The 23,581-nt window shown below is 37.3% G+C and overlaps 1 protein-coding gene across 7 annotated transcripts in view; it reads right to left on the bottom strand.

Annotated features, from left to right (window-relative positions):
- RYR3 (ryanodine receptor 3) overlaps window positions 1-23,186 on the bottom strand; it is a 215,996-nt gene extending 192,810 nt beyond the window's left edge. For all 7 annotated transcript variants that reach the window (XM_051791763.1, XM_051791765.1, XM_051791766.1 and 4 more), the window contains exon 1: window positions 23,054-23,186. In XM_051791763.1, the coding sequence (XP_051647723.1) occupies window positions 23,054-23,104 (51 nt within the window). In that variant the 5' untranslated portion in view covers window positions 23,105-23,186. The remainder of the gene's footprint in view (window positions 1-23,053) is intronic.
- Between the last annotated feature and the right edge of the window lie 395 nt (window positions 23,187-23,581).

Genomic DNA, 23,581 nt, shown 5'->3' with positions numbered 1-23,581 from the left:
GTGGTTCTAATTTTTTTCCAGCAAAAGAAAATTGAAGAGAAAGGTGAAATTCCATCTCAATTTCTCAGAAATAAAATCAAAGCAGAAAAGCAGATAACGGAACCTGACAGGCAGCAAAGCACAATGAGATCAAACAAAAGTATTCTTAAGCAGTTATTTCACTAAATACATAGGACAAGCCATGGCTTCAATTAAATTTGAAGGGCTTGGATCACTGAGCTTTTCACTCTGTGCCTTTCCAGGACACAGATAATGGAGTCTAAGAAGTACTTCAAAAAAAGAAAGCACTTGCAGCACCTATACAACAAGCCAGATAGCATACTTTGTTTTCTTAATATGTGAAATCTTAAGCCTGAGAAAGCTTCTAATCTATTTGTGAGACACAGCATATTAATTTCAGAGGTAAGTACTATTCCTTCCTATATCTTCTTGTTCACACAGTTTAAAATGCTTACAGAGTATTGTGTGCAATATTTTCCTGTCTGAAAAGACTAATGAAATATGAAGGAAAACTGTTGCAGTATCAAAGTTCTGCCTCAAAAGCATCAGATCAACTTATTGAATAATCTAAATTAAAACCCCAAAACACAGTCTACTTTTTTCCCCAAATCCCACTGAATATTGAAGAGCAGAGCATACATATAGGGCCGGGCAATGACCAGGTGTATGAAGTTTAACAAGATAAAGTGCTGAATTCTGCACCTGGGATGGGGCAACCCTGGGTGTTCATACAGACTGGGGAATGAGATGCTGAAAAGCAGTGACATGGAAAGACACCTGGGGGTCCTGGTCGATGGCAAGTTGAATATGAGTCAGCAGTGCTCTGACAACCAGGAGGGTCAACCCTGTCCTGGGGGGCATCAGGCAAAGCATCGCCAGCCGGTCAAGGGAGGGGATTGTCCCTCTCTGCTCTGCACTGGGGCGGCCTCACCTTGAATATTGTGTGCAGTTTTGGGCACTGCAATATAAGAAAGATTTTAAGCTATCAGAGAGTGTCCAGAGTAGGGCAGTGAAGATGGTGAAGGACCTTGAGAAGAAGCCATATGAGGAGTGGCTGAGATCACTTGGTCTGTTCAGTCTGGAGAAGAGGAGGCTGAGGGCAGACCTCATTGCAGTCTGCAACTTCCTCATGAGGGGAAGAGGAGGGGCAGGCATTGATCTCTTCTCTATGGTGACCAGTGACAGACCTGAGGGAATGGCCTCAGGTTAGGGGAGTTGTGTTAAGGGAGGTTTACATTAGATATTAGGAAAAGCTTCTCCATCCGAAGTGTAGTTGGAACAGGGAACAGGCTCCCCAGGGAAGCAGTGACAGCACCAAGCCTGCCAGAGTTCAAGAAGTATCTGGTGTGACTCTTAGGGATGGTCCTATGTAGGTCTAGGAGTTGGACTTTGATGATCCTAGTGGGTCCCTTCCAACAGAATATTATGTGATTCTGTTTTCTCTGATATGGTATTAGTGTTTTCTACTTTTTATCAGTAAGCTAATTTAAAAATTAATTTAAATAACAATTGAGGAATTTTGCTATACATAGCATTCTAATACAGTTTTGATTATACACAAGTGTACAAATAGCCTGCACTGACATAATAATAAATAATAAATAAAATAAATTATAAATCCAGCTCTCTAAAAGGGCACACTTGATTTGTAGCCACCAACAGAAACAAGGAATATTTTTAAGAGGTTGTTATATTATAACTTCCTAGTTCTTAATGCTTTCTCCGTAGCTGAGTTGAGACATTTGTGAAACACTATGGTATGTCAAGACATAGAATCAAATACCTTCATCATATGATGAAGGACAGGTATTACTAGCTTCTAATGAAACCAATCACAGGCTCGATGATTATCATTTGGTGCAAAACTGAGCCTTTATTCTGCACTTAGTGGAACTCCTGTACAGCATGTATACACAAAACCTCCAAGCATTTCTGGCTATATGGCAAGAATAGCTGGGATATCCATTAGCCAATAGACTGTTACATCATTTTCATATTAAACTAATTTTATTAGCAATAGTCTTTATAAGACAAATCAAAACAAAGTTGGGAAAGCAGTAGTTCTGTGCATGAAGCTCCACATTATACAGTAATTTATGTAATAAAGCATGAATAAAACGGTTTTTTACTGCAGAAAATTAGAAATGTTATAATAAAATTGGTGGTAAAGTTTTGCAGCCAAATGCAGTTCAGAATGCAGTGTACTTTACTAAGTGAATTAGGGAAACTGGTTTTTATGTGCAAAAAAATTCGAAAAGAGTTAGAGTTACACAGACAGTAAGGATAGGTAAACACTCCTGTAAGTTCCATTAAGGTTGGACATGAATTTATATGTAAAATCAACATAAATAAAGCACAGCTGTGAATGTTGGAAAGATCTGGACTAATCTTCTAATGCAAGCCTGAGATAACTCCCTTACAGAGACTTGTGGAACTTTCCAATTCCATATCATGCTAGTTGGGACATCAAATTTCTTTTAGTATGACTGTTTCATCGCTTGTTTAAAATCAAGTGTGAAAAACCCTCTGGTGGTTCTACTGCATGCTAGAAGAGTTTTGAGAGAATATTTTCTGAATATAATAATTACAGAATTATTCAGTAATTCCAAACAAAACTAATTTTAAACAAATGGAATAACACTCGTCTTTGACAAAAGACAAAATATTTAAGTAACTATAGAGTCATCTGCTACATCTAGCACTATAATCTCATGGCAATTATATGTCATTTATAGAATTAACTGACTCAAATTTCTAAAATAGGTCTTATTTTTAAACGTATTGCGTTAACTGGAGACCATTTATGACATAATGAAAAACTGACATTCGGGTTTGCTAAGCCTGAAATTACTTAACATATCTTACCATATTTTTAGTGTAGCATTCTTCAGGGAGACTACACCATTATTAGAAGTACAATCTACAGTTGCAGTATTTTATATGTATATCTAGTGAACATTATATGATTTTTAAGATAAACATTCACAACTAGTTTGTTCACATAAGCCTATTCTAAACCTCACATCTAGGAAAAATATATATTCCACAAACCTTAACCCATTCGGATTAATCAGTCATTTATGACTTCAGAAGCCTTCATGAGATAACCTTCATATTAATCTTTCTTCATTTAAAAGTATAAAACACTTTGTCCCAAGATAGATTTTACTCTGCACCGGATAACATATGATGAGAACTTAAAATAAAGCCCATCTCCTGAATAAAATGCTTTCCCTAAGAGTTCTTATTAAATATCTCAACTTCAGCATCACACAACTGAACTGGCTGTTCTCAATTTGACCAAATAACTTGGCAATGATAGAGGCCTGTACTGCTTTGCATTCAAAGAGACTCCTTTCCCTCTTGTTCCTACAGTCTTCTGTTCCTCTTTATCTTCTTCCTTGTAGAAAGACTTCACAATACATTTTAAATTTCTTTTATTTGTCTAAGAGCACAAGTTCAGTGACTTGATTGGCAATTTTCTGCTTTTTGTACCAAATGGACATAATTTTGTGTGTTTTCACATTTTAAATGCTAATCTCATATTTTGATGCCAATGCTTTTGTCTAAGTAGCTACATTATTTTAGTCAGTGTTCTTTATTACCAAAGCTCTTTTTTATATTGGAATTGGCCAAGCGTGCTAATGTACTTTTTTTTTCTGCTTCCTATCTTCCATGTAATATACTTCACAGACTTCAGTCTCCACTTGGCTTTCACAGACAACTTTCAAAAACAAACAAACAAATAAACTGATAATAAATATCCAAGATAATTTACTTAATAAATAAGGTAATGGTATTTGCATTATATTAAATTTTATCATATGGTGTATGTTTAATGTCACAAGAGCTATTTACTAGACAGATGTGAAAGACTGACTTTTTGAGTTAAAACTGTGTTTGTGATCTAAGATTCTAGCATACGAAACATAATCAAATGTTTGTCCAACATTTGATAACTCTTTGATATCATTACACATAAAAACAAATAAACAAACCAGTAAATAAACAGCTGACAAGATACATATGGAAAAGTGAACTGAATTTTCTGTTCTAAATTAGGAAATTGAGGTGAATTGAGATTGAGGTAGGAGGCAATGTGACTTGCAAATCTATTGTGGATTATGGGTTGTCTGAGACAGGAGAAGAATCATCTAATTCTACTGCTTTCTGTAGAAATAGTAATGTAGCTAGATAGAATATATACTTCATGCTTCAATTATTTAAAAAAACCCCCAAAATTTATCAAAGCTATCTTACTTAAGCAGAATCTCTTAAAGACATGTTTGGGTTTTTTTAAAGGAAATTCAGAAATTACTAAGGAAACTTCATATTCTACTTTTCTTCCCTCCTCTTCTTTGAGGCTCTAATAATCTTAATTTTAAATAAAATTCTTTGCTCACTGAACTTAAGAAGATACTGCAATAAATCAGATGTTAATTCTAGCATGTAAGAGATACCAAATTTGGGGATACAAAGAACAAGTCAACTTGCTAGTACCTCAAAAAAGGGAGGTAGTAAAAACACTGGTCTCAATTTCCTCCCTGAAAATATTTACAAATGATATTTTGTCTCACTGAAGAGTAGCAGTTCTGTGTTGTCACACACATTAAGATATGAAGAACTCCTCACACTATTAAAAGCCTGGATAAAGACTAATCACAGTGGCACAGAAGCAATTTCTGATTATGTTCATTTTTTAACCATTGAGATCTGCTTAGCAAGAGTTTACATTTAGAATAGAAAGGAAATGAAAAAATCAAATTCAAGTGTGCATATCATCAGCAGAAATAACAGTGTGACTAAAGGAGGCAAGAAAAATTTATAATTTGATTATTCATGTCATACTAAAATTTTAATCCAGAAAACAAGTTTTGGAAAAGGTTTGAAAGGATGGCCTAAAACCAGTTTAACATACCAAAATGTATAAAGGTCATAGCTATGAAACTTACATTGTCATTTGTACAGTGGTTTGAAAACATATTAATCAAATAAGCAATGAGCATTTATCATATAACTGTATATTACAGATAAGGAAAATACTTTCTTGGATCACCTGATGAGACCCTTGTCACTTACTATCAGTCTTTAAAATTGTGCTGTTCCCTGTTTTAGGGAAGAGAGGATACTCTGAGTATTTTGCACAAAAATATTTTAGGTAAGATAACAATGCATGACTTCAAGCACTTTGAGTCTTAAGATTCTGAAGATTTTTTAAAATTTAGAAAAAAAATGCCCCAGATGTATGGCTTGATACTCTGAAGTTATCCTGCATGTTTTGGTCAATGACGGCCACAGAGAGTATAAGCTAGAATCATAGAATCATAGAATCAGCTGGGTTGGAAGGGACCTCTGAGATCATCAAGTCCAACCATTGATCCACTACCACCGTGGTTACCAGACCATGGCACTAAGTGCCACATCCAGTCTCATCTTAAAAACCTCCAGGGTCAGAGAATCCACCACTTCCCTGGGCAGCCCATTCCAATGCCTGATTACTCTCTCTGTAAAAAATTTCTTCCTAATATATAACCTAAACCTCCCCTGGCACAGCTTAAGACCGTGCCCTCTTGTCTTACTGATAGTTGCCTGGGAGAAGAGACCAACCCCCACCTGGCTACAACCTCCTGGCAGGGAGTTGTAGGGAGTGATGAGGTCTCCCCTGAGCCTCCTCTTCTCCAGGCTGAACAGCCCCAGCTCCCTCAGCCTCTCGTCTTAGGCCTTGTGCTCCAGTCCCTTCACCAGCCTTGTTGCTCTACTCTGGACCTGATCCAGCACCTCAATATCCTTCCTGAACTGAGGGGCCCAGAACTGGACACAGTACTCCAGGTGTGGCCTCACCAGCCCTGAGTACAGGGGAAGAATCACTTCCCTGGTCCTGTTGGCCACGCTGTTCCTGATACAGACCGGGATGTCATTGGCCTTCTTGGCCACCTGGGCACACTGCTGGCTCATGTTCAGCTTCTTGTCAATCCAAACTCCCAGGTCCCTGCATTTACATGTTGTGTTAAATATATATGTGTGTGTGTATATATATATATGTATGTATATATAAAAAATACTAGAACTACAACCACTTCCCTCAAATGTGCTACTCCTGACAAAAAGAAGTGAGTGGAGACTCTTCTTCTGCTCAACAGTTCATTCAGCTTGTGTGGTAGGACTTGATTTTGCTAACAAGATGGTTGGTACAACCATTCTGGGGGCATTGAATCTTGTGTTTTCTTAAGTTAAGAGTTTCAACTAGGAGGGGGATTCATCTCTCTGAATTTTATAAGCAACATGAGACAATGTCGTGGTTTGAATTTTGTGTTCCCCCAGGGGCTAAGAAAAGTGGTAGACCCCAAGGGGTGGAAACCCCTGGAAGTTTTGGAGTTCTGTCCAATGGGCGCTCCTGCAAAAATGTCAACATTCCACAAGCTCACCGGAAGAGATGAGTGGTAGTTGGGTTGTTGCAGGAGAGGTGGCCATGTTGTAGAGCCACGAGGAAGGGGCTCTGAGCCCCTTGGGCCCTCTGGGGCCTCCCAGCCCCTGGCTGGGGGGCTGCAGGGACCTGGAACAGCATAAAGCTGGGCTAGGTGCCTGTAGTTATGCCGGGAGATGTTTTCTCCATGGGCGCAGAGCAGCAGCCGGCACTGACCAGAGAAATGGTGGCAGAGAGCCAGAGATAAGAACCTGAACTGAAGGAGCAGCAGAAGCAACATGCAGCACCAGAGAAAGGACTCCTGGAAGGAGAGCCGGGAAAAAAGAGAGCCAGCAGCTGAGAGACAGAGTTCTGGGGGTAAGACTGTACCAGCCCCCCAAAACTCCTTTGAGACCCTCTTGGAGAAGAGGGAGATGGACTCCTATTAAGGAGAAGAGTTTTAGACATGCAGCACCGGAATGAGAGAGGAGCTGAGAAGCTCAGAGTGTCCCATAGCTGGACCGGGACGGCCAGAGGAATGCGGGGGGAATTGACGTTGGCTCCCCCCTTGCACTGCTGCCACGGTGGCAGCCTGAGAGACAGGGCACAGAGGCCCTGCAAGGAGCTGAGTCTCCTGGAGATACCAGACCGTCACGAAGACCCCCCTGTGTCTTCGTGATATGACGTGGTGATACGACCTTATCTGGGGTTATGAAGCCCACGGAAGACCCCTCGGTTGGAGGCGATGGGGCCGAGAGAGGTTGGATACCTCCCTCGTGAGTGCTGGCAGAAATCCAGCTATCAGCTGCTGCATGTGGAGAAGACAGACAGACTGCTGCCTCAGAAGATGCTGCTGCTTAAGGACTGGAAGGGATCTGTCCTTCTTTCCCTCCTGGACTTTTATTTGGAGGGGAGAAGAGATCTGATCATTGTAAATACATACGTCATGGTAGAGATAGTTGTGATCATGTGTATAATGTGATATGGTATTTATTTGTACAGTCATTGTAATATATTCCCTTTCCCCCACTTTGAGTCTGGTGTGTTTTGTCTGGAAAAACCCATCTCACATTAGGTTGAGATGTGGGAGGGGGAATGGAGCTAGGGGATTGGATTTTGGGACTATCTCAAACCATGACAGACAAAGACAACCAATAATTCAAAGAAATAGCTTTTGGTTTTAGTAAGATCCAGGTATATAGAAGTGAGACATATATTAAAAATTATGTATCCAGAGTACTACATATAGTACCATTAAAGGCTCTGGTGATGTAAGCAAATAACGAAACAATTTCAGCTGTAAGAAAATGTGTACAGTTTTCAAGCTATACTCGTATTTTATAGCTATGTTTTTGACTAAGCAGAAAAAACTAATTCTGAATAAAAATTACAAAAAAATTTGTCCATCTATTGTGTCCCCTATGGAAATAGTAGCACAGAGATTCATTTCAGCACAGAACAATGTGAAGGTCTCGGGCAAGTCATCAGGATTTCAGCATGGCTTCATTATAATGACTAAGCAATAGTACAATGACAGTAAAATGGAACTGTAGCCAGAAGAACCAATATGAGATAAATTTAATGTCCTTGTAGAATGCCGACACCTGATTTCCGCTTAAGAGAGAACAGGAATATAGAAAGAAAAACAGTAAAATATACATTTAGTATGCACCAGACATCAGACTTCCAGATGAGGCAAAATTTTCTTCCCCTGGTTATACATGGACAGCTGACTGCAAGTGGCTGAAATCCACAAAAATATATATCATTATATCTTTGGATAAAATAATTTCAGAAGAAAAATCAGTGGTCTAGCTTCTGCTATGTCACTGTGATTTAAAATGAACACTGTTGCTTTGGGGAAAGTAGTAAATATTCACATACAACCTTTCCCCTCCTTATACACTCCACAAATTACCACACAAATCTGATTAAGTCAGTTATCCTAAAATACTGTTCTGGAAACTTCCCCCTAAATCTTCAAATGTACAGAGGTTACTTTATATCTCTTGTACTAGGGTGGGGGGCAGAACTCCTTGCAAAATCCGTGTACATTTCTCATTAGAAAATTAATATTCCCTATTGTATTTATTCTTTCTGAACATGAGACTTTTACTTCATTATAATTTTTTAGAATTTTTCACCTTTCACCTTTAAAATTTATCTTATTATATGAAACAGAATGCAAGGCACTTCTATGTAACTTGCAGAGCAACCCTGTCACAGTACTGTTTCTTTTCTAAAGGTCACTGTTATTTCAGCATCATTTCATGCAAGAATATTTCCATACTCATCATACTTTTTTTTCCCATATCCTGAACTTCAAAGGTGGCAATAGTACTGTTCCTGCAAATTGTTAGACTACAGTCTGACTCATTATCTTAGTATTCCTTTGTCCTCTACCCTATATTTCTCTGCTTGTTCAGGAAGAAAACATGAAGAATAATTCTGAAGTGATGATATCCTACACCAGAAGATCAGCTGCATTCACACTTAACAAAACCTTGCTTAGGGGAAGTTAGGAAGGAAAGGCAGACTGTTAAAAGGAGACTGCAGTAGATTTAATCATTAGATAAGAAGATTTCTCTACAGTGACAAGATTCCTTAAGAGTTAAACTGGATATGGTTACCATGGAGCTAAGACTCCCACAGAAAAAAATTACAGCATTTTGAAACACTTGTTGGAAGCACACAGGCAGACAAATAAATGACACTGCACCACTTTCAGGCTTTATTAGGTCACTTAAATTCTACCTGCAAGTGGAAGCTTGAGGGAGGGATTTTTACAGGCTTTTACTGAATATTTCAGCTGTAGCCTTTTTAATTTAGAAATTTTTGCCTGAGAACTGCAGATAAGTTTCTTGGGCAATGCAAGACTTCACCATGTTAATCTAATTCCTTATTATCAATAATGGTTCTAAGTGAAGTGAGGGGCTTGGTTTAACTATAAATGCAAAAAAAAAACCCCAAACCAAAACAACAACAGCCAGACAACAAAAACACAAGACAAAAGAATGCTGACTTCAATCTTTCCCCTTCTTTGTATTTCTACTTTTGAATTTGGTAATATAAAAGGTATTTCATGCTTGAGAGCATTGCAGCTATAAAAATTACCTCTCAGTAGCTGGGCAAAACACTGTTTTTAGCCAATGTGTTTGCATTTTGTCTCAGACCTAATTAATACATAGTCCAAGAAAAGAGAATTTGCCAGCTCTAAAACCATAGTAATAAGGGCAGAGTCAAGTTTTCTGGAATTTTTTTAACATAAACTATTCCATAATCTGCAAGTTAATTAACACACATTCATGGAGAAGGGTAGTACAGCAGTTAGCTCTAGTTCTACCCTAATGGTCAGTGATTCCCTATTCTATCTTAAATATAAGTTTTCACCATGGATGTCATGAGCACAAGTCATTTAACCTTAGGGCTACCACACTGTATTCTTCATAAACACCCAATGGTCAGGAATGCCATTCCTGCTAGTCGAGGGCAGTTCTCCCAGTGACAGAAATTCAGCTAAGACTATAAACCTGATTTAGGAAGTTTTGGTGTATACCACTACAATGCTATTCTTAAATTTTTCCTTCTGACTTGGCACTAAAGACTCTTTTGCCAGCTGATTCTGTCTCATGGCACACTTCTGATAAAGTCCTGTGCCTTATACAATAAAAAGCTGGGTGAGTAAAGATACTTAGATAAACTAAGTCACTCAGTGGTAACACATCTGTTAACAAACTGCTTGGAGAAGAGTGGCTGGAAAGTTGCCTGGTGGAAAAGGACCTGGGGGTGTTGGTGAACACCTGTCTTAACATGATCCAGCAGAGTGCTCAGATAGCCAAAACAGCCAATGGCACCTTGGCTTGTATCAGAAAAAGCGTGGCCAGCAGGATCGTCCCCCTGCACTCCGTGCTGATGAGATTGCACCCAGAATAGTGTTTGGTTTTGAGCCTCTCACTACAAGAAAGCCTAAGGTGCTGGAACATGCCCAAAGAAAACCAAAAAGATGGTGAAAGGACTAGAAGAGCAGCAGAGGGAGTTGGGGTTGTTTAGCTTGGAGAAGAGGAGGTTCAGGGGAAACTTTACTGCTCTCTACAGCTCCTTGAAAGGAGGTTGGTGTGGGGATCAGTCTCTACTCCCAAGTAATAAGCAATAGGACACTTTGTCTCAAGGCTAGAGAATTGATTGTGGCTATTTCATTTCCTAGCACAGTCAGAGACTTTGCAGACTTCAGAAAAGGTTTAGAAACATAGCCTTTTTTATTCAGGTTGGTGCTTAGGTTGAATTTATATTCTTTAATAAATGTCAATACGACCTTGCTTTAATAAATGTCAATATGACTTGCAAATCTTGGCCAAGGAAACAAGAAATTACTATGTCACTGTCCAAGAAGTGGTTGTCATCTATGTTTAAAGGAGAGTCAGGCAGCAGGAGTATAAACAAGAGATAACAAAATTGTAAGGAAACGAAACATCCAGTCATATGAAAGTAAGTTGAACAAACTCAACTTACTTATTCCAGAAAAGACAAACTGAAGAGGGAAATAGAATTCTTCTTTCTAGATATATTGATAAATTAAAGTTGGCACACATGAAAAATGTATATATTTATATATAAATATATATAATATAAATAAAAATATAAAAATATAAAAATATATAAATATATTTAAGCTGAAAAACTGAAGGAGGAGTACTACATCAGTGGATTGGTACCTTGATAAAAGCAGCAGGGGAAAACATATAATTAGCTTTAAAATTGAACTTCAGTTTAAAATGGCTTCAATTACTCAAAAAGTTCTTCCCAGTTTTCTGTTCCCATGATGCATAAATAAATGTTTCCATATTAAGTGAAAGCAAATGCAAGATTAATCTAAGCAAAGATACTTCAGATGGATACAATGTGGCAAAAATAAGGCAAACAAAAAGATTGGACAGTCTCAGTGACTCAACAAGTCTGAAAATGAACCTGTGAAACTGAACTTTGAGGAATAATGACAGAAGAATTTCAGCATTTTCAGCAAAGTATCTTTATTTGCTTTTTGTATTCCTTACATATTCAAGAATATGAGGCCTTGCCCATTTTTGACTGTAGATTCCACTTTGAAGTTTTTATTTTCCAGAAAAAAACCCTAACTATTTGCAATTTTCCATTAAAAACAAGCAAATTCCTTCTAGGACTTACAGTTTTGACAAGCCATGCATGTCAAAATGAATAAAAGGCCTGCCATTTCTTATAATTCCTTGATTTTTTTTGACCTCAAAAAACAAGAGACAGGAGGACAGTTGTTCTCACTCTGTTTTGTATACCCTCAGGTAGAGCTAAAGGGGAAATATGTATGAACTGTGTATTAGTCTCTCTCTTTTTCCAATCTCTCCCTGGGAATATTCACTACTAATGTGTACTCACAGTTGCTGAATATAGAGATTCTTTGTCTCCCTAGTCAAGTCTATCCCCATACTTCTTTTTTTAATGACAATGATATCATTAAACTTCTCATCAAAAAGAAAATCCATCTCTGTGGGATAATTGCACCTTAGTCGCTTCCTTCTTATCCCATTAAATAATTAAGTCTTTTAAAACTCATCCTTCTGTTTTCCACAAAAATTGGATTCATTACCCAGTGTCCAACAAGACAATAGTTACACACTCAAGAGAGAGATTATTTATTTCAGGGTTGCATGAGTCTCTGCGGTCAGTGGCATTCCACAAGTCAAGCCCCCAACTATCAAAATTTTTTACTATTATTATATCTTAGAAAATAAAGGAATTAGTGTTCATTGTCTATGAGTTCCATAATTCTCTTATTAAATATTAGTCTATCATTTATTGGTTAATGATTCTCTCTCTTCTTATGCTAATTAGTCTGCATGCTAAGTCTTTCCCTTATTTTGGGTCAGTGGGCTTCTTGGATCAGTGGCCTGTGAGTCAGTGGTCACAATTTCCACTTGCCAGAATTCCCTTTAACCCAGCTGGAGCTGATTTCAGCCCAATTACTGAGTTGGCTTTGTTAGTTTCTTCCTGTCCTTGTTACACAAAATTCTGGTATCCACCTTTTCTTTTCTCTTTTCCCCAAAGGGAACCTGAGATAAGTATGGTACTACACAAGTGTGAAAGACTGGAATGCTGATGACTCAGACAATCCAGGTGCAAGCCAACAGTGTGCAAAGTAATGACCTAGGTGCTGAGGGTGTGCACTCCTGCTACCTCTGGCTACAAAGCTGGGTGTTGTTTCTTTGTCCTTACACAAATGACCAAGCTTCTGTAACTCTCCTCCAAGGAAGCCCTGTGATAATTCACACATGGCCTGAAGATATCCAGCTCTGCTGATGAGCCATAATGCAACATAAGGAGTGGTTGTTCTACTTGTTTAATGCTGAATTATTCTTTCACAACCAAATCTTTATATAAACATAGAACTAAATTCGATTGGTTTTTATTGAACTGCAGATGCAGTAGATATCCCTTTTTGAATCTGCAGGCTTTCATATTTAGCATATTTACCTTCCAATTATTACTTAGCAACAGTATACTCTCATAACATATAACTACCAAGGACCGATTTGTACGCATAGCTGTAACATTTTATCAAGTTCTACATATGAATATTACACTAACTTTTAAATAGCTGAAGACAGGATCTGCAGCCAGTGATCCAAGTAGTAGTCACAAGAGCTACACAAACTATGCATGTATTAGACGAAAAGTAACCAGAGTGAATATGCATAGCTGAAATTGTAACAGGAGAAGAAATACTTGGGAAGAAGCAAGTGTTGCCATTGCTTCAGGCCTCTCTTTTAGGACAGCAGCACATTGTCCAACATTGGCTAAGGTAGCAGTTCTGCAAACATAACTCTTCACCTTACATAACCCCCCCCAAATGCTTACATGATCAATGTGCAGTTGTCCTGTAATCAAACCACTAACTTAAAAAAAAAAACAAACAATGGTCATGTGTGCCAAGAACCCCAACTACATAAGTCTCTGATTGAATGTAAGGAGATAAAAGTTATTCTTGAGATGCCACTTCAGTCAAAGAAAACTGCACCTGGATGGTGATATAGTATGATGGGTCTAACTCAGCACTGCTAAAAGCTCACTGCTTCTGCCATGTTCATAAAATATTCCTACTTTCCAGAAAATAACAACTGTGTCTTTGCCTCTGTCCTCTGCAGCTGCACTTGAGACGAAGAGCTCAGTGACTTCTGTTGTAAAAACTGCAAGCTCCAGTTTACTGTGAAAACACCTGGCTTTAGAAACGACAGGAAGAGAAAATGGAATACACAGAAGCTGGTTCCGAAACGGCTACATTACACGGCTAGATGGTAGGGTGTTTCCCTACAGCAATGGATGTTGGAGATCTAAGGCATGCACAGAAATAATGGGACTGGATATTGTTAACTGATGATGCCAGAAAGTAGCCTGAGGTCAGGATAATCTTCCATTAGCTCCTGTGTTATCATTGGCTTCTGTTATTACTGTCTCTGTCTGGTCTGTTTTAGAAAAACAAAAAGACACAGATGTGAAAGATAAAAGTAGTAAATTAATTAGGATATAGTTAAATTGCATGAACACATGATAGAACTATGCATTTACATGATTAATTTTTTAAATAGCACTAGAAACATTCTACTGATGTCACAGACTATAACAGAATATCACTTCTATCATCTTTTGTCCATTTTTTTTTTTACTTGCAAATTTCCCCACCCCTCACCCCTTTTTTTTTATGTTGTGGTGAACGCATTTTACCCTTTAGAATGCTGTGATTTATGATTCTAAATGGTCTTCATATTGGCAAGGATAAGAAAGGTCATATTACCACTCTAATTGGCAAGTTAAGCTTTATAAACAGGCCCTTATTTCGTCAATGATGTTATTTAAGCCTAAGGTCAACCTGGAGAGAAGCTGGCTTGGGAAGATCCCTGGCAGATAAAAACAGGTCTTTCTAACAAAAACAAACTATAAAGTCTATTGATTTTAATCTTTTGAAAAGTGCAACAAAAATGGATATGCACTTTAGAAGAAGGTTATGTTATTAACTTGGAGTTTAATACTGACAGTTGGGGAGGTAATTTTTAACACCAGCATGTTAACTAACTGTATCAATATTTCTACATATTACCAAACAACTTCTGAATTCTACAAACTACTGACATTAGGTATCTTTAGTGTGCATCAGGTGTATAGGTCTTCTGGGAATTTTCCATATATAAAAAAGATGGGGCAGTGCAGTCAATGAACTTGAGAAGTGGAAGTCATTTGGCCTTGAGCATTCTAGTGAATCATCTGTGACATTAGTACTAGTATATATTCTAAGCTTGATGAGCCTTGTACTCCCATTTGTACATGCTACCGCTGATGCAGTTTGAAACCATATTAAACCTTCAGTGCTGCAAATTAGTTCTGTCTCCTGTTAAACAGGTGTTTTGATTTCCAAGTTGAAATTCTATTTTTTGTACAAGTAATTTGGAAAGGATTTTATTTAAGTTGCAGTGCTTCTAGATTAAATTGTTATTGAAGAGATTTCAAATTGTTGCAATTGGGTCAAGGGAAGTTGGCTTTCTGGTACAAGGTATTAAGGAACATGGTCGAGTGCTGAAGTATCTGAAATACTCAAGATTGACAGAGATGTTTGTTGTGGACTAAAAACAGTTCAGGTGTGTGCTGACTACTCAGTTTACTGCACTTGCTTATTTGGATAAAAGCCCAGGAGAAGGAACAAACCTGATGTTACTATTGAATCTTTCACCTTATGTTGCTGTTGTCTCTGTCATTACTTCTACTGACAGTAACTGTCACTCCTCATCAGAGATGTGATGTGCCAGAAGAGGGAACTGGAAAAGGGAGGTTACCTGATCAACAGACTGTCCATCAGATCCTACTTACAGCTGAACCACATCTGTTGAGATTGAGAGTTGACTGACAGCAGGTGTGCAATGGCTGGCAAGTATGTATACATCATACTGCAGTGAGACACTGCCAAAGCAGATCCAGGAGGGGAAAAAAAATCAATTTTCCTGTAGGCTTTTACGACTCCCATGCATATCCCAATCTTAAACTACTTTAGACACACCCTGAGGTGTCACGTATTTGCCAATTGTGCTTCAGAACATTACTGTAATTTCCAGTAAATAAGTTTCCAAAAGTTACCCAAGCACAGTAAGTATTTAGGTGGAAAACATCTTCTGAAATTAGAACATAAATTCTTTTAAAGTAACATGTGGTACATAATTTTAAATTTTCCAGCACCAAAACCACTATATCCTACCAGACAGAAGGAATGGTCTGGTGATGTTTTAATGACATTAAAGGCAGAATATAAATTTAAAATTTCTACATTGAGCAAATAAACCAAAATAGTCACTGAGGCATACATTAATACCTCATGTTTTCTTTCTGAATCTTTTAAAGTGTGTATATGTTAGCAATTGTTTCCTTAAATTGAGATGATAATTTTATTGTCTATAGAGGTCTGTGCTTATTATATAGCTGCACTATTATTATGTGCCACTTGGGAAAATATGCATGTCATGTATGAAGTCAAGAAATACACGACTTTTAACTAGTGTCCTGTGTTTGAATTCAATATATTCAAAATAACTGCATGCCAGCTTTATTTTTCTTTTCCTCCATGCCTGCAACTGTTTTAATTTTTGGAATCTGTAGCTAATGCACCTGGCAGCATTTGGCTGTGTGGTCACAGCACTGCCATGGGAACTGAGAAGAGGCAGTATTCACTGCTGGATTTCAATATGAATCATACACAGTTAGCATGCATGGGATTAGAGATCAGACAACTCCCTAGCTGCATTCTATAAAAATGTAGGAACATCACTAACAAACTCACTGTTTATTACTGAAGATACTAATTCTTATTCAAACATCAAAAAGCAGGGTATGAGCAGAGGATAAATCCCTACAACAGCCACCAGTGAGGTTAGGGGAAAATAGGGAAGAATATGCCTGGAGTGTTACTTTAGGATTATTGCATGGTCACAAATCCTACCAAAAGGCTTTTCACTCACTAACATTCTAAGGCAAAATTGAAGAGTTTTGCCTGACTGTAACAAATTTGATGTTATTTCAGCAGAACTGCATCAACATCAATACCCCCAAAAATAAAACTGGGGAAAAAAAAAGGAAAATAAATTAATAAGGAGTTAGTTATATCTATCCTAGACATTAAATCTACTATGAATATGCTCAATCTCACAATTATTCTATAAGAATATACTACATTTATAATATGGCAATATATTTACCGATTTCTCTTTGAAATAGAATTTTTAAAATTTATTCTGTAGAAAGAAACACTAGAAAAGCATGATACTGAGTTCATGTAGTGTAATGTTACTCTGATTTTAACTGGTGTAGGCTGGTCAATACGAAGCAGCTTGCAAAAGTGCAACTCATTACATATATCCCATATATACTTATGATATGATATATACATACATATATCATACACACACACGTACTATGATGACATATTGTTGTACAACACATCTCTGAACTTTACTGCTCTCCACCCTTGTAGAAAAAAATAGGATTACAGTCTATTCTATAGATCCATGCTAAACAAAATGTAAGAAATACATCAGGGGAACGGACCAAACAGTGTGCCACCTCCAACACCAGCCTGTAATGTCAGGACCTTTGGAAGTGTGTTACTACCTCAACTACCTCTCATTTAATAGAGAGAAAACAGCCTTCACCTCTGACCAATCATGATGCGAGTCCTCATTATCCACCGGTTGTATCTGCAAAAACTGTACTTGCCTTTACTTCTTTCTGGCCCCTTTACTTGATGTAGTGTTTCAACAAATCATCACCCAGCAAATGCATTTTTTCCAGAATATTTATTACAGTTTTTCTTTAATTTACTCATTACACTAGTAAATCTACTTCATAATTGTGTCTGTAACTGGAATGCCAGAAATTACTACCTTATAACATGCTGGACATCATTTCACTGCCTTCTCATATTCTCTTTTTGCCTTCCTCTGTTATCTTTCCTCTTATTTTAATTGTAAACTTTTGACAGCAGAAACATTCCACTCACTCTGTGTTTGCACCACAAGCTGGGAACAGGATCCTAACTCAGAGAAAGACTGAAGTATATCAAGACAAATAATGTGAAGTACTATGAAATTATAATGCAGTTGTGGCTATATCACCTTTTTTTTCCTCAACATCAGCTATAAAATTCCAACCATTAAATAAACCTCAAACAACTTTCATTAAATTAAACATAACAAATTGCCGAAGTGTTTCCCTTTCCGTCTAAACGTGGTGCAAAGAATCATTCAATGCCAGGAGCCTAAAATACAAACTTATATTAGATTATGTCACTCTAAAAGAGAAATTATTACAGATTAATTGAATGGCTGATATAGATATCAAGCAACTACTCCAGTACGTTTAGAGGTAGAAAACAAGACACACTATCCAGTCTGAAGGCATGACTGTTGTCTTTATAGTATGGTAGAGCATTTGTTAAAAATTCTGCCTTGAAAAGGGGTTGAAATTAATTGCAGATAGCTTGTTTAAGAAGCTAAAAGAAATCTGCTTGAAAGACATTTTATAAATGGAGAGGAAGAGATATGGTGTAGTTTTGGTTTTGTTTGTTGTACAATTTGTTATACTTCTTAAAAGACTTATAAATATTGTCTATTATACAATTGTTTAAAACTGTGCCAATAGGATCAGAAGGGAGAGATTTAACAGATAGAGATAAGTAGATACACAGACACAGAAATATTTAATTCAAAAAGTATTTAACTCATAATATGCACCAGCTCTCATAAACAATTCAAGTTTTATATAACATTATTCTTCCTTTACTTTTACCCTTTTCCTAGAAGGAATTTACTGACTACTGGACAACTGCTCTATCATGAATTGCAGTACATTTCAGTGACAATAGACAAAATGTTCTAATTAATTTGAAAACAATACCATGGAACACACAGAACTGTTCAAGAAGCACACAGAACCCGTGCCAGCTCCCTTAAAAAGGGCTTCAGGAAAATTCCACTGATTTGATCTAAAGGCATTTCTTATCATTTAGGACTTTTACTATACAGAAAATTCTATATCACTTTTCTATAATTTCATACACAACTCACTGAGGTAAATTTCCATATTTTCCCAGTTTTAAATTAACAACCACTAAAAACTTCTCCCTAGAAATATCTTTCATTATTGTCTGATATTTGGACATTTGTCCAATGTATTTGTTTGCAAGTATTTATCTGGTGAACATTATATAGGAGATATTCATGCTCTACTTAATCAAGCCATGGAGATCTGTGCTACAGAATGTCAGCATGCAGTTAGTACCATAACTATTAGATGTAAAGTTGGATTACTAAGGACAATTTATTTTCATATTTCCACTTCATACATTCTTTGTTATGTCACTAGGGATACACCACTAGAGACACAGATTTGATAAAACAACATGTATTAGATGCACCTAAAGAACTGGTTTTATGCTACACTAATCCTGGGTAAACGAAATAATTCAGTACCAGTCCTAAAATAAATTTTAAAAAAGATGATATAATCACTTTTTATATTTATATCTGGCAACAGCGAACATGATTGAAAAAAAGAAAATCTAATTCATACTATACCTGACAGTTCATATTGTAAAACTGAGATTACTTCTCATCTCATATGTAACATCTCAACAGTAGAAGAGCTTGTTTCCAACCAATATAGATTGGAAAGTGTATCCACCTATATATCTCTGTGTAAGTCACTAAGTTGACTTGTTTCTGAGCAGCAATTTAATATACAAATGATCAAAAAAAATCTAAAAAAACAACTGTACACTCATCATGTAAATCTATGTACATGGACTAGATCCTGAAAAAAAAATTCCAGATATTCTATTCTAGGTCTTCGTAACAACAGTACTTTGCTATTTAACTACAGTCAGACTATAGAAGAAAACAATTTCCCACTTCTATGTGTAAATTTTTAGATAATGATTTGAGAGGTTTATCAGAACACTTAAAGTTAGGTCATTGAGACAAGCTGTTAAAAGAGCAGAAGTCAGAGAAAAATCAGCTGCTAAAGCCTTTGTCACTCAGAAAAATGAAGGACTTGTAACCAGCTGGGGAAATAATCATGGATACACAGAGACATGCACAAAGGCATGCACACACTATACTCATACATGCCAACACACACACACTATTTAGATCTGGAAAACAAGGCAAAACTTTCTTGACTAATGAACTATCTCAAAAAAACCCCAGTATTTCTATTAAAATTAATATGATGAATTTCAAGAAAAATAACAAAGCAATAGACCTATTAACTAATTTACCACCATAATTTGGACCGTAAGATGGCAAACCATTTTGATATGCTTCATTACAAGGACATTTATACTGCACAGGGCAGGGGTGGGACTTCCTCTCACCCCCAACCATGCTCTCTGTTAGCAAGTGACTATATAAATATTTCTGATGGAGAAAGACATAAGGTCTCTGATCCAAGACACCACCTCATATTTGATAAATTCAGCCGCAGTGAGAACTTGTGAATAATTTTGGAAGAGGAGAGGACTTTGGCTATTTATCATAGTAGTAAAGTCCCAGTAGCTAGGAAAGTCTTGAAGGAGAATACTTTACAGTCACTCATCTACATTGCCAAGGGCTACAGGGTTCCTTCTGTATCCCTTAGTGCATTATCTCAAAACAACACAGGTTAACGTTTGTGCTCTCACCTAATGCTGCATAATGTCAGCTTCACTGATTTCTCATATATTCATACCTCAGGAAGGGCTAACAAATAAACAATAGGGGGAAATCACCTAAACAAACATTGCATGGCAGTATTGTATGTTACACACATGCAACAAGTGTTCTGCTTCTCTCTTCCATACACATACACTGAATACCCAGAGTGAAATCCAGAAAAAAGCCACCAACTAGAAAACTAGAGAAAAAATTCCAAGTATTATTACAAAAAACAAAACATCAAAGATTTCATAACAAAGACCAAACACTAAGTGCAAGAAAAAACTATCTGTGTTTATATATTTAATTTATATTCATACTGAACAAGTCGGGAAAAATCAGAAAGGAAATTACACTGTATTGGTAATACCTTCCTTGAAATGCTGTCATTGCATATAAAGGCTTCACACAAGCATTGGGGTGTACTTGAAATGAGTACTGAAGACACACTACTACTACTACTACTACTAGGACAATGATAGTGTTGTTATCCTCTCTGGAACTGGCTAAGGTCTTTGTCATTCCCATTGGTGCCAAACTAATCAAATACACCTTGAAACAAAAAGTGATGGTAAAAAACTTTCCATTATATGTTATACATGTGCCCACAAGTTTGCTACTCTCTAGAAACAAATACAGGCATCGTCATTCATTTCCAACCTTCTTAACCTTCTATAGGAGCAGAGAACCTAAAAGTGAGGCACAAAACTATACAACGACTTAGATCTGGAAGGGTAAAAAAGTCATAACCAATGAAAAATGGAGGACAAATGGAAATTTGTCTTTAAGATAGCAAACATTCATTTTAGTGGACTTTCAAGGGTTGATTCTCTTACTCTTTCAAAAAATACTGTATGATATCTTTGAATTAAAAAATATCTAATCTTATTTTATACCTAACCAAGAAAGAGCTATCTCTGAGAGCCTAAAACACCCTAGACCACTTCTCTCTAAAGACTCAAAAATAAGAAAATCGAGATCAACATTTTCAAAGGAAGATTCTGCTGCACAAGCCTGGGAAACATTTGCTAGCAATCCAAATTCCCAGAAAACGTTTTGATCTGGAGAAGATTCTAATTGATCAACAATTTCACTGGAAGAGTTCTAAAGGACTGCTGTAGTTTACGTTTGTATGTACAGTGTTTAGGCAACAATAAAAGCTGTAAGAAATCAGTACTGAAGGTGTACCTCACTGTAGCACCCAGTACCTCAGGAACCAGAAATGGTTCCTTTCTCAGTATATTAAGAAACAACAATTCATCCATTCCCCACGAATGTGAAGGCAGTTATTTATAATGGAGAGGAGACAGCAGTAACTGATATGATCATTGAGAGAAAGAAGTAGCTGGGACTTCTAAGACAGAAATCTAGTCCATTTTTTTTCTCTGTAAAAGATTTCTTAACACTAAGTAGAAGAAACATTTCTGCATAGCCTCACTTTTACTATTTCCATTTTAACCCACACCTCTACTTAGCACTTTATTTTAACCATTGGAAAGAAGTGCAATAGTTATTCTAGCACAAGAGTGGGTCACAGCAGCAGAAACTGCCATCTCATGTAGCACACGCAGGCTACCTATGAAAAGGCAAAGCTTCTGACTTCATCACTGAGGATGAGTGTCCAGCCAAGGCAACAACTTGGAACGTGAAAGGATGAAGGATATTCATTTAAAGCTCCTGTCTTGGATTAAAGCACCTTCTTCTAAAGGCTGAGTTATCTGTTAAACTATGTAATACAGGTACGTCTAGAAAGTGCAGTGGAGGGGAGGGATGTTGGAAAACATTCTTCTTTGTAATTATCCATTCCCCACCCCCTCCATGAAATTCTCCGAGGCTTAAAAAGTGCTAATGACACTTCATCACACCTAAACAGCAGGAGCCATCACCACTCTCCAACCTTTATCTCACATACATAAATTATCCCAGCCTCCCACAAATCAACCTTGTAATTTCTTACTTTGGGAACTTAGCATGTTTTATTTTAGTAACTTATCCTTTAAAGTTCAATCAACTCTAGAGGAGACTGTTTCTAGAACATTATTTGTGACAAATGAAAAGTAAAGATAGTATGGAAAGAGAATACACTTATTAATAGCAGTTTTTTCATGCTAGTTACACAACAACACAATCTTAGTCATGCAGAGTAAAAATAATGAGACACAAGATGACACATGAAAAGGATCTTATACTCTTCCCAAAAATTAATGCATGTACACTACTTGCCTAAAAGTCCAGATTAGTTGTCATACTAGATTTGTGTAAAGCTTTAGGAAAGAATGGTGTGAGGGCTCTCTACAGAAAACTACACTAAGTGAAGGCTATTTCACTAATTAACACCCCTTCCCAAAAAAATGCTTATCTCCTTTTAAGATAAGCTTCTTTTATGTAAAGACCCCAAACATTTCCAGAACCCTGACTTCAACATCTGATGGTATTCCTTACACAGAAGTGTGCTTCTGTGTGCATGTTTATCAGAAGAGGTCGTCAAGGGCTTGCTAGGTTTATTCATCATTTTAAGGCACTCCTATTTGCAAAGCTTCTGTTAATGTCACTGAAATCTAACCCAGACAGAAGTTTCAGAGGTCACATATTTGGCATGCTACATTTAGAAACCCAAGTACAAAGTTGACGAGGACGCTTCAAACACAGGGGATTACAGCGGAAATAGGTCTCCTTATACCAAACTGGCTATTGAGCAAATTCAAGAAAGAACACACCGAGACTGCCTGATGCTATTAAAGCTCATATTCTTGCTTTATTTTTTCCACCGACTAAATCAATTCTCCCATTTGGCAAAGCCCAGCACAGAAATAACACCTTTTTAATACAGCAGAAAAGAAATAGACATGAGACACAAAATCATGTACTACATGACCTATAAAAAGCAGATACTTACAGTTCGTAGGAACTGTATTTCATCTTCCCCTCCTTCACCCCCTTCAGCCATGGCTCTTGAGGAGTCAGCTCTGCTGAGACTGATCGCCTCCACCGTCAGCTCACTGCGCTCTGTATCGCTCCTCTCCTATCAGTATTAGCATATAGCTAATCCACAGCCATATAGGGAGCTCAGCTAACTCCACTGCACTGCAGACTGTCAGTCAACCCCCTCACTGCCAGAGCCAACTGCGCTGCTTTTCCAGCTCATAGCAAGCAATTCTTTTCCTTTTCTCTCTAGCTTGGAGGCAAAACCCCCTACTGTTAAGCTATTGCAGGAAGCATTATATGCATCACTAGGTGTTGATTTTTTTTTCCCCTCCAGATGCTGTCTGGTCAAAACAGCAATAATGGTGAAGTGTTAATGAAAACAGAGCTTGTGCTTCCATTTTCACAGATCAGGGTTCCCAATTTTGCACTGATATGTATCAAATTCAGCAACTCTGAACCTACTAATTATGCAGCAGAAGGATGTAACTCTGATGATCAC

Source organism: Manacus candei, unplaced genomic scaffold (genome assembly GCF_025592945.1).
Source record: "Manacus candei isolate 608988 ecotype Guabito, Panama unplaced genomic scaffold, ASM2559294v1 h1tg000033l, whole genome shotgun sequence".
NCBI lineage: Eukaryota > Metazoa > Chordata > Aves > Passeriformes > Pipridae > Manacus > Manacus candei.
This window is presented reverse-complemented; position numbering and strand designations above follow the sequence as displayed.